The following is a 17,746-nucleotide window of genomic DNA, read 5'->3' as shown; positions in this document are numbered from 1 at the left end:
TATGACAAAGTGGAGTTTTTTTTTTATTATCAAACTCTTCAAAAAAAAAAAAAGGTTTTTCTGAAATGTGGGTGTCACCATTCCTATCCTCATCAATGGTGCCAAAATCGGAATGGTTTAATCCGAAAAGAGGATTGCGCCAAGTCGACCCGCTCTCCCCCTTCCTTTTTCTTTTCGCTGCAAATGTTTTATTCAGGTTTTTCTTTTTTCTTTTTTTTTTTGAAATTTGAAAAATGCATATGATAGATAAAAATAAAAATTTGTTTTTAATAATGAAAACAAGAAAACATGTTTGATACCTATCTTTCTATGGATTACCACTTTAATAAACTTTTAAACTTCTGTTTGGAAATGAATCATTCCTATGCGCCGATTAAAAGTATTCCATGATTTCTACATCAGAAAATTTACATGTAACTCTCGTCCTACAAACAAATCCAAGGCCCTACCACTTAATCCAGGTCTTGTTACACCAATTAACTGTTAGACTGTAAATCTACCCTAAGTTGTTTTTGCCCCATCATCTAACAATTCAACAGATATGCTAACTTATCTGGATGACACTCAGCAGAAGCTCCATCTGCAACCTGACTTCCAACTGGTTTGGTCCAGAACATCCAGGTACCTGTCATGATCTAAGGTATCCTTTGATCAAATACTGCAGAACATCACGGGAATGCCACTTTGCCTCATCCGCCACAATTGCAGTTGCATCATGTCCTGTATTGGTTCTACTATCTTGCAAACCTAACTTTCTCATCAGATGTTAATGTTAGTGTATATGGTTTCAAATCAATGTTAAAATTTGTCATGCATCTATACTCTGATTCTCATCAAGTAGTCCCAATTTATAATCCATGATGGGACTCTGACTTGTACCCAAATTAGTAAATAATTACTCCTTATGCAAGCACCCGTTTGCCAATGAACCTTGACGAGTTTCACTTGGTAGACTGTTTTTTAATTAACATGACATAGGGAGAGGGTGCCATGTTCTTCAGAAGATTCAGTCCCAAGTACTAACACCATTGTGCAACTCAGCCAATAGAGATTTCATCAACTCTTGTGGCCATCATATTCGGACAGACAGGAGGGATCGTCTTACGGCAGACATGACACCTAAATCCAATCATCTTGCTTTTGTTCTCTGAATTAAGCCCATAAGCATCTCCATGAAACCATTCTGCATAAATTAATTGACAGGAATATTATGAAAAAGTATAAAGGAGGAAAAATTTTCAAGCATCAGTAGTCAATGTCTATAATAATAGGCAGTCGCCTACAGTGAACTGATATAAAAATGCTGAAAATTAATTACCTTCACAAATTTCACATGCGATATAGTTTGAATTAGATGCATATCCTGATTCACAACAAAGAAAACATCTGGGTGGATCAGGGGAGGCAATCTTATGCTCGGAAGGATCAAAAACCATTTTTCTTTGAAATTGCATCACCCGCTCATCATTTGGCTTACTAGACAACTGAAGACCATTAAGCCAGTAACTATGGTAAGCCCTTGTCCTCTTCCTCTGCCAAGTAATTTCCTTTATCTTCTTAGTTGCTTTCTTCTTTGAATTCTTTTTGCCTTTCTTGCACCTACCAGGCTTTTTCTTTTGCAAAGAAATGTATTTTATTTTCCTAGGTGATCGGCGCAGTGGCACAGCAGCAGCACCCTTTTTATCCTTCCGTGAACGCAGTGACATTCGAACTGCCAGTGATTTTTCATTGGCCCTATTACCTTTTTGTGGCAATTTCCTTGCAGTTTTTGTGATCGTCTTCTGCCCCTTTGTGTCGCCCTTAGGTTTCATGATATTTCCCCCTTTTTTAACATTGACATTTGACTTGTCACCTAAGCAGCGATGACATGTATACGCACACTTAGCAATGATAGCACCAGCAGACTTTCTAACATGCCTCTTATGAAAAAACCCTGAAATTATATCAACCTAATTAGAAATGTGAAATATATGTAAAGAAAAGCACCTGTGGAGTTAGAAGCTCATTAAAGCAATACCATCAAGCAAGCAGAGCATCACTTTGTAAAAATAAAAACAAATTGAATACACTTTAATATAGAAGAGCACCACTTACCCTTACAATACTGACAGCAGACAGCTTCCCTGCCAATTTGATAATAAAAAAAGAAAACAAAACAAAAACAATAAACATAGTTAATTAAATGAAATAGTTAAGGAACAACGACCCATTAAGTATAAGGCCATTAACTATGAAAATGCGTATGCTTGAACATCTATTTAAACCAAAAACTGGTCTCTAGTTCATAAAAAAACTTCATCACTTAACTTTAAAGTTTTCAATCACTTCTCCGTGAAGGGTTTATCACTTCACTTTGCCAGCCACTTCTCTTATTAGTGCTTACATAAGAGTTTGTTATTATCTTGTAAACGTATAAGATTTATCAACACCAAGGGAAAAAATTTCAAAAAGTCAATTCTGTTATTATGCTCTAAAAACTGGCACAACCTAGTTTTTAAGTTCCTTTCTATTTTCAGTCTTAGTTATTAGCAAATTTTGAAAATAAAGTACTGACATCTCAAATGATAGGAAATCTTAGAAATAACAATTCTGCTAATTCTTTCTTCCAATACCATGGAACTAAAAACTATTAGAAATGATAGAGCACTCAAAAAGTAATAGAATGATTGTTTCTACCTGATGAGGACATCTTTGTTACAGTGCCCACACTGATAATACTCGGTACTTTCAGCTTTAGAGAAGAGATAGGAGAACCCCTTTTTCTTTGATGACTCCTTTGCCATCCTACTGATCTCAGAAGTTTTATCAGAAACCATCTTATTAGAATTCCGGGCAATTCTCCTCTCTTCAAAACTTTTCACAAGATGCAAAGGCACATAAGATTCATTCAACCAATATTTCTTTCTTTCACTTGAAGATTCTTCAACAACAGTCCCATATCTTTTGACAATTTCAGGGATGATTCTCCTCTTCCCAAAATCAAGAAGATACTTCACCACATCTGTCTCTATGGATTTTCGGCGCACAACACATTTCTTGAATAGTCTAATTGATTTCTTAAAGTCTTTAGGTAAGGTAGGGAGAGCATGTGTGTTTGCAACGTCATCCCACCTAATGTTTGAACCAAGTTCTCTTACCTGAAAATAGAACATATGAAAAATAAGCCAGCATTCAAAAGATTCACCAATTCATGAGTACTTTGAACATATTATAAACTGCATCTTATAGGGTCAATTGTAAAATATTATAAACTGCCTTGCGTCCATTTGAGACATATGGCTTAATGACGGAACCGCAGTTAACAAAAATCAAATAAAAACAATACACAGATACTATAACTAAATAGCATTTGCTTTGCACGCATATCAAGCATGTGCAAGATAAGGTGGAAATACACAAGACAATGGGTGAATTAGCCATATATGCTGATTTTTAACCAAAATTACCGGATTAGGCTGATTTTGGAGAGGGTGTGAAAAAGCTGGATGCGTTTTCAGCGGATTTTGCATGAAAACGCTTCCAGCTGGACGCGCTTTTCTGCTGAGTCAGCAAAGCACGTCAAGCTGGACGAAATTCCGGGTCCGAAATTCTCCCATTGTCAACCCCCTCCAAAATTGCCCCTCACCCCGGAATTTGTCAGATATCCCGGGATTCCCAGGATAATATTTTCAGATATATGCATGCTTTTTCTTCCTTTATGGGTAAGCAAAACTCAATTTGATTCAAAAAATAAAAAAAGTTTCGAATTATTCAAGTTAACTTGAATAAGTAATTCAAGTTTCGAGTTTTAATCAAGTTGAATTTTACAATTCGAATAACAGATTTGAGTAAATACCCTTTTGGCCATTGTCAATTTTGAAAATGAACAAATTGGTTTCTCAACAAAAATTAAAAAAAAAAATTACACAGGTAATTTTAAAATTTTCAAAATAATTTTTAAAATTCAAAATATTTATAAAAATCCAAAATTTATATTTTTTAACAAATATAGAAATTATAAAAAAATCCTAAAGAATATAAAAAAATGTTAAAAAGTAAAAAAATCTAAAAAAAACCTAAACAAAAACCTTAAACCGGTCAGGGAGAGAAAATAAGGAAAACGCTTCCAGCTGGACGCGCTTTGCTGACTGAGCAGGAAAGCATGTCCAGCTAAACGCGTTTTCACACTCTCTCCAAAACCAGCGTATTCCAGTAAATTTCAAAAATCAAGCCTAATCCGGTATTTTTGGTTAAAAATCAGCATATATGTGTATTTCACCCCAAGACAACATCTAAAGTTGGATCCTATTGGACCCCAAGGAAAAACTAAAAATTTCTCAAATAGCCAGACCTTTCCCTGCCAGTTAATTCCAGTTATTTCTAACGAAGGGGCTTTTTCTTACATTTTTAAAATAAAATGAAATTCAAAATGAAATTAAAGAAAGATAAGTTTTGGCCCGTTTTCCTATAATCTATAATATAGAAAAAATTCGCTAAACTTATCGCACAAACTTTTCATTGATCTATTTTTTTCATTGGGATTCAATCCAAATCATGATGTCATTTTCTTGTTCCTGAATGGGTTTCATCAATTTTTTATTCAATTTTTTTAGGTTTATGCTCTACTCCGAGTAAAGATCCACCCTATTTTGATTTGCGCATATAGGACAAATGACCCAATACCACATCTTTTTGCTATGATTTCATTTCCTTTTTTATTTTAATTTAATTCCTTTTTCTTTCATGTTTTCCGCCAAATATTCAACGTATCTAAAAAAAACCTAAACAAAAACCCTAAACCGGTCAGGGAGAGAAAATAGGGAAAACGCTTCCAGCTGGACGCGTTTTCACACTCTCTCCAAAACCAGCTTATTCCGGTAAATTTCAAAAATCAAGCCTAATCCGGTATTTTTGGTTAAAAATCAGCATATATGGGTATTTCACCCCAAGACAACATCTAAAGTTGGATCCTATTGGACCCCAAGGAAAAACTAAAAATTTCTCGAATAGCCAGACCTTTCCCTGCCAGTTAATTCCAGTTATGTGTCTAACTTTTCAGATTCTAATTGCAGCGAAGCAGGGCACCCAAATTTGGTGAGGTATATTCCTTGAAATATAACTTTCCCATGGGTATCGCATTATCACAAATTATAGGAATTTTATTCTCACAAATGGGAAAGTAACAAGGCAAATTCTTTACAAAATTGCCTTTGGGGATATTTCTCTCTTCGACCCAGCCAACATTTTCCTTATGTTCACCTCTCAAAATCCCCAAATCCTGATTCCTCCGTCTACTGCATCTCATCTTTGCAGAAAACACTGCCAGTAAACACATCATTTTTATTCTTTCCCTCTTCACTTGAAGCTGTTGCTCTCTCTAATATACATCTAAAATGGAACATCAACCACCATTCTCTTTCTCCCAAAACAACCAAAAATCATCATATAGCTCCAATTAAAAGTTAAATGCAGCAACTGTTAACAAAAACAAAGACCCAAAGTTCCCCTCTTTTACCAAAATTCCCCAAGAAAACCAACAAAGAAGCCCGAGAAATCCCCTTCTACCAAAATTCTATCTTCAAACCATTTTTCCCTATCAAAGATTTTAATCAAGATTTTTTTTTAAATAAAATAAAACAAGGAAATGAACACTTCTTTTCTTTTAATGGGAAAGTTTTAATAATTCATTAAATGCATTAAATTATTATAAATCAATTTTAATTTACATATTGCCCATTCGAAATTTTCCAAAGCTATATATAGTCTTTTTCCATATAGCATCATGGGTTTATATATAGCTATATATAGTCTTTTTCCATCTGGGCTCGTGAGAAAGAAATTAATATTTGAATGAAAGAGAAAGAAATTAAGCAACAGGATATTGCGCCTAGAATTAGCGCAGTTAATTGGCATTAATTACAAAATAATAGTAAAATTGCATCAAGATGGAAGTTAGCCTATCATTTCTTTACAATTCAATCAACATACACAGCAGGATGATTGGCATCAACATTCCATCCACTTTTCATGCCAGTACTCTCTATTACAAAAAAGACATGAGGACATTTAGAAGTCATACCTGGAAAGCGAGTTGTTCTATACTAGTTGATGACTCAACAGCAGCTCGCCATGCAATAGATCTGCTTCTCTTTGCAAAATCTGAACTCTCGGGATAGAGTATGCCAGGTATCTTTTTGCCTCCACCTGCAGAATTTCAACTTTAAAGAAATTCAGAATCATTATTCATTTTTTAAGTAACAATATCAACCAGAAAACATAGAAGAAAAAAGGAAAAGTGCAGACCTTGCCTAGCAGCCTTAGAAACCAAAGAGCAGGGTAAAACCTTCCAATTGAGCAACTGACGAGAAACCCTACCACCTCTCCACCAACAAATACTTGGCCCTACAGCAGGATTAGAAGTAGGGTTACTCTCATTATCATTGCAGCTGCCCCTTTTTCTTGCAATACCATGCTTTGCAGATCCACGACTTGAAGCAATCACAACATGAGAAGCTGAACCCATAATGACAGCAGAATCCACATGTTTCATCCAGTCTGTTGAAAGAGCAAGATGATGCACATTTGCCTCTAACTGTACAGCCATTGTGAGATTAATAATATCAGAAAATATAGAGAATATGCTCCAAGTAGTATAACCTACATCATTGACCAAAGGTATATGCTTGAAGCGATTATAGTTGATAGATGACTAGTATCTAGCTTAAGCAAGCAATGAAAAGCTGAGGTGGTAAAAGCTTAGCATAACCAAACTAACTCATCTAACCTTCTAAAACACTGAGTGAACCAGATAAGAATTCACTGAAAAATTCGACGAATCAAACTTGATCCTAGCCCAAACTCCAAAATTATTTGAACCTGATAAATATTTACTTTCGCATAATGATATGAAAAAGTTTGTGTAAACCCAAATGTCCAGCCCAACCTAAGGCAACCCAATTTAGCGCTAAAATATCAATGATCTTAATGAAAAAAATGTCCACAGAAGCCAAAAAGAAACTCAAACTGACCTAACCATTGCTTCCAGGAAATAACAGTTCTGAAAAAATTTTCATTTTGCAACAATCAGCGTTATGCGTGTGCAAGCGCATGGAAGTTTGAAAGAGGTTAAGTTAGACTTAGCAGTAACATAAAAGACAGAAGGGTTATAGGTTCAGTTAGATCTTAGAGCCATATATAATCTACTATGTTGAAGCCCTAAAAACCATAGTGAAAAAGCTTCTAAGTTTTGCAGAAAATACTTACCGTTAGCAATAAATGCTTAACAGATGCAATACCAGATGCGTTGAGAATGCTTTTATGCCAGATCTTCATGTATTGCGGATTCAGCCATGGACCCGAAAGAAGTCCACTCAAGCGGTTTTCAATGGAAAATATATGATATATGACATCTATAACATGGCCCTTTTTATTCCATCTTGACTGAAGGTCCACCATCTCACTTTTTGAAACTTCCGGAACACAACCCGAAGTAATTCTAAACAAGCAGTCTGTATCATCCACAGGATATCTGCAGGAGAAGCACCATCCACAATTTTCTTTGCGAGCATCTACGTATAGATTATGAATATCCGGCCAATGAAGCCTGTTAGATTTCTTCAAAATAACCTTCATCTGAATTCCAATTATCTCCTCCAGCGATTTGAGGGAATCATCATTAGTCTTTTCTGATGGCTTATGCAATAACTCTTCTACAACTAATGAGGCAGTTTGGGCAAAACTATAGTGGTTTACGTAGCCAGTCCCAGGCAGCAATTGTGAAGCATCACCTCTTTTTGCATTTAGAACACGTGGAGTTTGTTGAGATGCTAACTTTGTCTTGCTTTCTTGCCTGGCATCTAAATCATTAGATATTAAAGAACTATCTTCAAGAGTTGAGCACTTTCCTGGAATCTCAGATTGGTTTGAGACCTCAACAGATCCCTGTTTCTGAAAGTTAAGAAAGACCGAACCCATTTGCATTGTCTCAGCTGACCCTTCAGAACTCATATACGGGATTTCTGTTCCAGTCACCAAATCCAACATGTTAGTGGACTCTGCAACCTCAATATCACGATGACCAGAAATTTCAGCAACTTCCTTCTCTTCAGGTTTTCCGCCATCAGCGGTCTCGTTCCTTATCACACATATTTCTGCAGAAGACACAAGTGGCAGGGATGAGCTAACAGTAGGAATTTTCACCTTTCTATGTGTCCCTGAACAAGCAGAATGCAGAGAATCAAAGTTATTACTAGCACCATTTGAGCCTACAGCTACATCCCACTGCTTGCAAATTGCTTCTATTATATCACCATACTGGAATGAAGATTTTAGCACATCAAGTACAAAGATGAGGTCATCTCTATGGTAGTAATTTGATGGGCATTCAGCATCAAATGAATCTAATCTGCAAGTTTAACAATACAATATCAGTAACAACAAAAGTAACAACAAACAGCAAGTCATTTACCCTGACATAAGTAAACTTTTGTCCCCATATTTTATTAGATGAAGGAAATAAATGATTGGATCCTGCTTAAGACACAATGGAGTCTGAGATAAACAAAGATTGGGGAAAATAAATGCCAACACATTCAGAAATGGACACAACAGAGGCAGAAACTAAATCATTTGGAGCAATAGACCAGAACATCTCAAATTCTATTAAGACCCGATAAAAAACTCCCCCATCAAATTAGTTTATTAGAAAGAAATATATTTCATCATGAACAACATGAAACTCTAACTGGTAACTGTTTTTGGACATGTGCATATGTGTATAAAATCTAGCATTTGTTGTTCACAAATTATATTACTGTAAGTCACAAACTCTTCTAGTTGCCTTCTTCCAGTCTTGTGATTCATAAAAGTTAAAAATCTAGGATAAGAAGCTAGGTTTTCCATTTTTATTTTCAGCAACCTCTCTAGTATAAGTATATATGCATATAAGTGCGCGTATGTATATATTTTTGAAAAATATTATATATAAGGTGTGGTATTATAATTCAAACAGAAATATGTAACAAAATTTTGGGTGAAAAACTGTGTAACAATATTATTCATAAAGAATGATGATTAAAATATAGAAGCATGCTAACCATCAATCAGCAGATCTTATATTTACACCAGCAATTCCCAAAAAGAGCATAATCAAGTCAAATAAAATGATTCTTCTATATGCCAAGGCAACATGAAATGTCATAATTGTTGGGGATGGCTGCTAAAGGCCGTGTCAGTGATGCATCCATATCACATATCATAACTAACTACACCTTATGTTGATAATGACAAGAAGATTCCATGGTTCAAGGATCAACTTAAAAAAATAAAAATAAAAATTCATTCAAGTTATTGCCTTACAATAGAGTTAATAACAGTTACTAATAACTGCTAAACAGTTTATTAGAGACGAGATTTTGTGCACTCTTCTCATCATTAAGCCAGGAGAGAACTTCCTACTCAAAATATAGACATGCATTCATGATTCATCAACAATAACAACAATAAAGCAGTACTAGAGATCATTATCTAATAATCTATTTCTACAGGTTGAGTAAAACAAACTTACACTAACAAGTAACCAGAGCTGTTATAATATAACCGACCATGAGGATCAATGCCCAAAAGCTCTGCTCCTCTAAGTGATTTACGAGGTTTCACCCAAGGCTTCTCTCTTTCAATTGCACATTCAGGGCAGTACCAGTCACCTTCTGGCAAATGAGCATTCACAACACCTACACATTTAGAATGGTAAGCAGCAGGACAGCCATCACAGCATATTAAACTCCCATCCATCTTACAAAGGCAGCAATCATCGCTATTCCGGTCATTAGTGTCATCAACTATCTCCTCACTAAAGCCAGATCCACCTGACACGTCCTTAGTAGCTTTTCTCTTCTTGCAAATCCCATTGTTCATATCTCGACCAAAATCCATGTCAGTCTCAGATGCCAAAGACCTTCTATTAACCTCAGATCTTACAGCTTCCACCTCAATCATATCATCACACAAACACCTGAGTATTTCAACCTTAACAGATGCAGGTTGTTTATAATAGTCACATCTGAATAGTTTCAAACTAGTAAGATCAAAACCATAATCCAACCCCGAACAATGAATGAGTAGATACTCGACCATGAAAACGGGCCATGTAATAGAGTCCAAGAAACCCCAATTAAGACTCCTACATTATCAGATCAACAAGAACTATTGAACACTGATAACTGGCAAACAAAAAACAATGTTTAAAAGGCAAGGGCAAGAGAGGGAAAAGAAATGGAAAGAATAAAAATACCTTAAACATTCAGAAGCAGACTCAGAACCTTCACTAGATAGGTACACCAAATGCGTTTTCAGAGTTTGCAAAATGGAAACATGAATACAATCAAATAATGAGCTGGGAGACTGGCACTTCAGTGCAGCCACAAAATCCTCCAACTCAAAGGGACTTAAAAACAATAAAGTACTAAATGATCTCAAAAAAGCATAAATAGAAAAAATATCAAGTACGGAAATCCCATCCAAATTCAAATTCTCAGAAGATGGTGGCAGTCGCAGTTTTGGAGGAAGAACAACAGGCTCTTCAGACACTTTACGACTTGACCTAACTGGCTTCTCCACCGTTACCGCACTAACTGAAGGAGATATTGCCAAACCGGTAACATCACATGTTGTTGCAGGTGGTGGTGTGCTTGAAACATGATTTCTAGAAGACACTCTACGAGCACTTCTTCTTAACACCCTTTCTGTTGAAGAATCCAAGCCCTTCGCAAGCTTTATTCTCTTTCTCGGACCACTAGCTTGTTTGAATGAACTTCCAATATCATCTCGGCACCCATCAGTTACTGCAGTGCCAAACTCAGGGACACCCTCTAATCCAACTCCTCGACAATCATCAGCATTGATAACACTTGGATCCACAACGGTGCCCTTCTCAAGGATTCCTTCAACAGACCCTAAGCCTGAATGAATCTTCAATTCCTTTCTAGAAACATCCTCCGCTGCATCATTTTGCACTATTATCAGTGTTTCTTTAAGTAAGTCAGAACAAGTGCCAGATTCTCTCACTTCCACTTGCCATACACAGTTACCATCAATAGCATCTTTGTCAGTCTCCTCATCAGCCCCTAAATTCAAATCAAAACTGCATTCCTTCCCTTGGGTTTTGCAATTAAGATTGATATTATCATCCACATCGCAACTCGCATCCAAATTCAAATCAATACACCCTCTCTTCTTCACATTCTCTCCCTCAGAACAAGAAATTCCATTATCATTTAAATAATTATTACTACAACAGGTATCATTAAGATTCAAATCAAACCCAGAAGAATTCAAGTCAAACCCATTTTTCATTTCAATATCCCCATTACTATTTAAATTCAAATCCATGAGAGACCCAATTCCCTTCTCATCTAAAGTTCCACTCAGATTCCCATCAATACTATTATTATCCTTCAAATTCCCAGAAAGCCCTTCATTTAAATCAGCATTTGTATCCAAATTCACATTAGCATTACTCGCTAGGGTTTCTTTCTCTGCATTACCTGGACAAACACGAGCTTTCCTCTCAACACGGCGTCGTTTCCTGGGCCTTCCGACCCTCGGCTTCTCACGGAGAACCTCTAACTCAGGGTCGGATCTCGGCTCAAAGGCTGGGTTAGAACCGTCGTCCATGACAAGAGAAGCAACTTGATGGAAGTCGAGTTCCTCCGAATCGCCGTCCTCGTAAACGATCTCGAAAAACCCAGATGAGGAATCAAAGGACTTAACAATGCCCGAGTGAAGACCAAATCCTTTGAACTCCTTCTTCACGGATTTGCCCACAAACTCCATTTTCTCATTTTTGCTTCTTTTTCTTAGTTTCTGCCCCCACTTTTTAAGGTATTCGAAAAACTAGAATACTTGAGTAGACAAAAAGGATGAGAAAAAGGAAGAAAATCCAGATGGGAATGTTGATTTAAATTGAAGGGTACAAGATTTGGAGGGGTTTTAAAGAGAAAGCACGAAGAAATGATTTTAAGCCTGGCTTTGAATTACAGGTTGCAATGGGTTTAGGAACACGAACAAAAGAGAAAGAGAGAAATCAAATATATATTTTCTCTTTTGTGGGGGAGTAAATGAGGAGTCTGTTTCAAGAGACAAGAGAGAAAAGTGGTGCGGTGGAGTTGGGAAGGAAGTAGGCTCTTCAAATATTTCAACTAAGGGAATCTTTTCCTACCACTAAAATATTTTCCGTAAAATAATTTTTAAAAAATGTTTTACTTTTTTTAAAATAATTTACTGGAAAATATTTTTTGGTGTTTGATTGAATCTGTGTAAAATATTTTCTGTTGTTTGATAGATTTCTTGAAAATATTTTCTGGAAAAGTTGTTTTTACATATATTAATATATATTAATAAATTTTTATATCAAGCTAATTATAATTGCATTAATAATTTTTTGAGAAATTAAACTACTTTCTGTGTCCAATACTTCAACAAATATTAATATATTTATAATTGGACGAAAAAAGAATCACATTATAAGTTATAATTGGAAGAAAAAAGAATAATCGAATATTAATGTTCTAAAAAAACTAAAGGAATCACATTATAAGTTATAATTTTCAATATCAAAATTTATAGAGACCAATTTAAAATCTAGATTATAGAGACCAATTTAATATCTAGATTATAGTTTGAGGATGTACTAATTGGATTTTTCGTAAAAGATTTTGATATCGATTACTTGTAAATAAAGAAAAACAAATAAATTCACAAAAAAAAGAGAAGAAATAATTAACATTTATGAGATAGCAATTATTATCAAAGAAGATTGACTGTTAAATCATAAGAGTTGAATTCTGTTATGATTTGCTATAAAAGTATAATGTTCTATACATATTTGATGCATTTTGTATCACATGAGTTGCTGAAAAAATTTTCATTTCTCAAGATTTGACATAATAATCAATACCATTAACATTGAAACCGGAATCTAGAATTTTAAACTTCTAAAAGTAACCCTAAACGAAAATTTATCCCATAAGAAACAACACAAGCTTCATATATATATATATGAAAAAACTCAAAGAATAGACCAAAGTAATGAACAAGGCTGAGAAGAGGCTCAAACTGTTGAGGAAGAAGCTTTAGTCCCTCAAGTTAGTGCCTAGTTTGGAAGATTCAGAGCACTCTGCGGCAGTTTCTTATATTTCATCCACAAGCAGTTCAGGTACCAAAAACCCAGAAAGAACAGCTTCCAAGTCTCAAAATGCAGTTCCAAGAATTTCAAAAAATATGGAGGAAAATGCATCAGACACCACTACATCTATACCAAGCTTTAAAATTTCTTTCAGCAGAGAAAATTGTTTTTCTTCATGTGAAAACTCCAGTTCTAAATCGAGTCCATAAAGATCCAAAAGTTGATGACACAAGGACAAGGTAATAGAACACAAAGTGACAGAATTTCTCTCGCGCATTGAAACATAAATGGGGGAATGCAGGTAATAGAACTATGATGCATCTATGATGCAGTAAAATCCTTATTAAAAATTAAAAGTCTAATAATTCCATGGGAACCTTACCAAATACAGATTTTAGATTTCAACATATACAGATTTCAGAAGCTCACTCTTCAGCAAATAAATCATATAGGACTTTAATTAAGGACTTCATATAGGACTTCAGCAAATGAAAAATTTATGAAAAAATTAAGTAATTAAATGTAATTAATTACTATTAATATGTTTTTCCACTCAGAAAACATATGTTTGATAATTAAAGAACATAATGAAAAAAAATAGAATACGGACAATGGTTTTGTGATTCAACCTTGAGAACTTCCAAGTTTGGGCAACTTTGTATTAACAAGCAGTGATCTTCTGTGTCGAGTAATGCATAAAGGAGATCCAATTCTTTAAACAACGGTGCAAAAGGAAACACAATTGGCATTTCATTCTTCCCCATGTAGGTTAAACCCAAACGACATAACCTCGAGGGGAATGTTACAGCAGCATACCCATCAAGTTGGTTGTAGAAAGAACCACCGTTGAATTCTTCTAAAACAGCAGCAGCATGAAAGAAACCGACGAGATCTAAAATTTCACAATCACTAATTTTCACAGAGACCAAATTACGACAATTTCCGGCAATAAGTTGGAGATATTCAAAACCAACTTTTACAAGATCCGTCATGTAAAAGTTTAAAGTCTCAAGAACTGAATTATTCATCGCAATCTCATGAATCCATCGACCATATTTCTCAATAATTGAGCTGTCTTCTAAGAACAAGGTTCTTAATTGCCTACGCCAACATGTAAAGAAATAAATCATATGAAAGAACCAAGGTAGTTTGTCTGTCAGATTCTACTCCTACTGATGTTTATGAGGCTATGACTCATTTTCATTTGCAAGGTGTTGTTTACAATGAGTTGCAGGCTCTTATCAACAAAAACCCTTGGAGTTTATGTCCTCTTATTGCAGCACATGGTCTATAGGACTGCCAGTATCAAAGGAAGCCATTTTCTCTAGCATCAAATACTAACAAATTTAACTTCTAACTAGATAAGTAATAAACTGCGACCAACGACAAAACCATGGATTAAACTACATTTGACTACATTTGACGCTGTTAGAACATCAAAAGCATGGATTAAAATCTAAGCTGCGACCAACGATACAGTGGTAACTACAGAAGACTGTAGGCACAGATCAGTGAGAGCAGAGGTGACATTCAGCATAAACAGGGGCCAAAATCTTTCTAACTATGGACAAGAAACCGATTCACAAAACTATGGACAAGAAACCAATAACATAAAGGAACTAACCCAGAAACCGATTCACAAAACTATGGACAAGAAAATATACCTTTTTAAAGAAAGTCTGCGAAGAAAGCCTGCCCAAGACAAGCCAAACACCACAGCCAAACTAGCAGAAAACCCAAGCAAGAGATCTCAGACAAAAACAAGCAGAAAATCCCCAAATTAATTTATAAAAGGAAGAAGAAATCAAGGGGGAAAAGGAGCCCGAAACCAGATCAAGGGAGAACGAAAGGGAGAAGGGAGAACGAAACCAGATCGGTGTAGAGAGGAGAAGGAAGAATGAAAGGGAGAACGAGGGTGTAGAGAAGGGAGAACGCCGGAAATTCCAGAAAATGTCTTACTGATTCCAAATCGGTAAGACGTTTTCCATAAATTGGGGCCTTTTTTACCCGTGTTTGTAAAACATTTTCCCTTAGGATTTCATTTTACACCAATCAAACACTGGAAAATCCGTAAAATATTTTCCGGAAAATATTTTCCACCAATCAAACAGAGCCTAAAGTTTTAATTGTTAATCCAATCCAAATGTTAATTATTTTGAGTAGTTAATTCAATTTTTATATATTAAATAAATATAAACACAATAATAATATTAATTTAAAATTATTATAATCAACACTACATTAAAAATAAAAAAAATTGAGACTTAATTGATGTAATGAAAAAAAAATTCGAAAAAGTTAAAGAAAAATAGAAAATGGTCACTTAGACTTTGTTTTGAGTTTGACTATGGGAAGAAAAAAAAATTAAGGTTTCTTTCTTTTATTTTTTCCTTTTTATTTATTTATTTAGTTTAAAAATATATAAATCTATTTCTGATTTTAAGCTCATTTTAATAATTTGTATAAATCAAATTAATTTAAAGCTCGTTCTTTAATTTTTTTATATTTTGAGCTTATATAATATATTGGGTCTATAATACTTTGTTATTAATAATTTTAATTAATCAATTAATTCGGTTAATTATCTAATGTCAAATTGAAGTAACGGTTAATCAAAATTTCAAAAAATTCTTAATTAATCACCGTTTGAATTAGATTATGTAGTTGATCGATTAAATAAAATAATTCGATTTAGTCGGTTAATTCGGTTAAAACAAAATTATGGGGTTTTTTACAGAAATAATATAAAAAAATAAAATATTACCAAAATGTTATAACTTTTTTTATTTACCAAAATATATTTTTTATTTACCAAAATATATCAAAAAATAAATAAATAAATAAAAATAGAAAAAAAAAACCTGAACTGATTTGACAACTCCCTGGGTGGAGGGAAGCAGGTTGGCAGCACCAAACAAGGGAAGCAGGTTGGCGGCACTAGTGGAGGGAACCAGGTTGGCGGCACCAGTCCTGCCAACCAGATTGGCGGCACTACTCGTGTTATAAACACGAACTCTGTCCAGCTGAAACAAGAAAAATCAGAAGAAAAAGAAAAGAAAGAAGAGGTGCTGTGAAAAAAAAGAGGTGCCGTCGGAATAAATGCCCTAACCGAAACTTTCATGTTGGACAGTCTTCCGGATCGGGTCGTAATTGACCTAATATTGTAAAATTTTTATATGTAATGATAAAAAAGTATACAAATGATTATGATTACATTGTATCCAAATTAAGTTATAAAATAGTATATGGCGTTTGGAATTATTAATATTATATCGAAAATGGAGGCATATAACCTTAAATTAAGCTTTAATATAATGCAACTTTAAAATAATTAAATTGGTAAAAAGAAATTGAACAATAAGCACAATAACTAAAACTAGAATAATTAAATTGATACAAAAAAGTACAAACGTGTTAATGTACAAACATGTGCCATACACCCCTAAAATTGATGGTTCGATGGTGTAGTCCTAGGGGTATACCTATTCGGAGGTTGACGGTCACGTTCTGGGTGCCCGCGACGACCGACATTATCATTTGGCGTAGGTGGTGGTGTAGTAAAAATAGGGAGGAAATCATTTTGAGCAGGTCCCTCGTTCGGCAGCGATGAACTTGATGCACCTGAGGGAGTCCCATAATGCTGCGGATATGGGCCGGGCGAGTAGGATCCGAATAGTTCAAAGTCGTATGCATATTCTGGCCCTGAGAAGCTCGACAAATTGTCAGTGCCTGACAAATCCGGATGATAGCTATCTGAACCGAAAAATCCAGATTGTTCCGGATCTGGCTGGGGCTCCTGCTCGGGCTCCGGTGGTTCCGGAGAATAATATGCCATGGGATCCAGATCATGCTCGGCCGCTGTGGCCGATCCCCCATGTCGCTGCATGTGCGGGGGGATTACAATCGACTGGCCTCCGTATAAATATGGCTTCCCACAACTATAGTACAATTGCATATACTCTACTGATGGTTGCGAGTCGGTAGCCATAACCATCTGAGGTCTTCGACGAAATCAATCGTTCCACAGCGCCACAAATTTTCGGTGCTTAATTCCCCAATCTATCATCGATTTTCCTCTCTTATTCTTGCCGTGAACTTCTCCCACCTTACACGGCGGATCCGGGATAGGTTGGATGAAGCCAAATTGCCGTAGCACCAGATCCCCGTGATACCACTCGACCATGTTGAAATTTATAATTGGTGCGTTAGTGCACCATATGTACGAATGCACGTACGCAGACGAGGGTACCACGGCGGTAATTTCTAGCGTTCGGTATGGCGTCCATATAAACTGCATGATTAATAACATGGTTATAATTAGCCATAACGTGTGCGTAAGATATAGAAAATAAGATGTCATGAATATTAGAATAGCATGAATATTAGAATAGCATCTTACCCCATCCCGGGCATACTGTTCAATCATAAGGCGGTATAACGGGACATTGTACGACTTCCTGATACCCGGACGAGCACTCCACCTACAAAAAACAAATATAGCGTTTAGAGTTGGTAACATTAGTTAATATAATATGACTACAAATAATGAGAAGTTATATTTTATCACCTGTTCAGTAGTGGATA

The 17,746-nt window shown here is 35.4% G+C and overlaps 1 protein-coding gene across 3 annotated transcripts; it reads right to left on the bottom strand.

Moving 5' to 3' along the window:
• Nucleotides 1–365: 365 nt before the first annotated feature.
• On the bottom strand, nt 366–12,175 carry LOC121219457 (DDT domain-containing protein PTM). 3 transcript variants are annotated; one of them, XM_041097663.1, is made up of 10 exons: nt 10,271–12,152; nt 9,545–10,159; nt 8,229–8,383; nt 7,243–8,129; nt 6,283–6,571; nt 6,059–6,183; nt 2,677–3,137; nt 2,095–2,123; nt 1,319–1,933; nt 366–1,183 (listed from the first exon to the last, which is right to left on the bottom strand). In XM_041097663.1, the coding sequence occupies exons 1-10, from the start codon at nt 11,809–11,811 to the stop codon at nt 1,038–1,040; spliced, it is 4,863 nt and encodes a 1,620-aa protein (XP_040953597.1). In that variant the 5' UTR covers nt 11,812–12,152; the 3' UTR covers nt 366–1,037. The 3 variants fall into 3 exon arrangements, with proteins under 3 accessions (XP_040953597.1, XP_040953598.1, XP_040953596.1); XM_041097664.1 differs by having other exon boundaries at nt 8,235–8,383; XM_041097662.1 differs by having other exon boundaries at nt 7,243–8,383; nt 10,271–12,175.
• Between the last annotated feature and the right edge of the window lie 5,571 nt (nt 12,176–17,746).

Source organism: Gossypium hirsutum, chromosome D07 (assembly GCF_007990345.1).
Source record: "Gossypium hirsutum isolate 1008001.06 chromosome D07, Gossypium_hirsutum_v2.1, whole genome shotgun sequence".
Classification (NCBI taxonomy): Eukaryota; Viridiplantae; Streptophyta; class Magnoliopsida; order Malvales; family Malvaceae; genus Gossypium; species Gossypium hirsutum.
The sequence above is the reverse complement of the archived record's forward strand: the minus strand, read 5'-3'. Positions and strand labels throughout refer to the sequence as shown.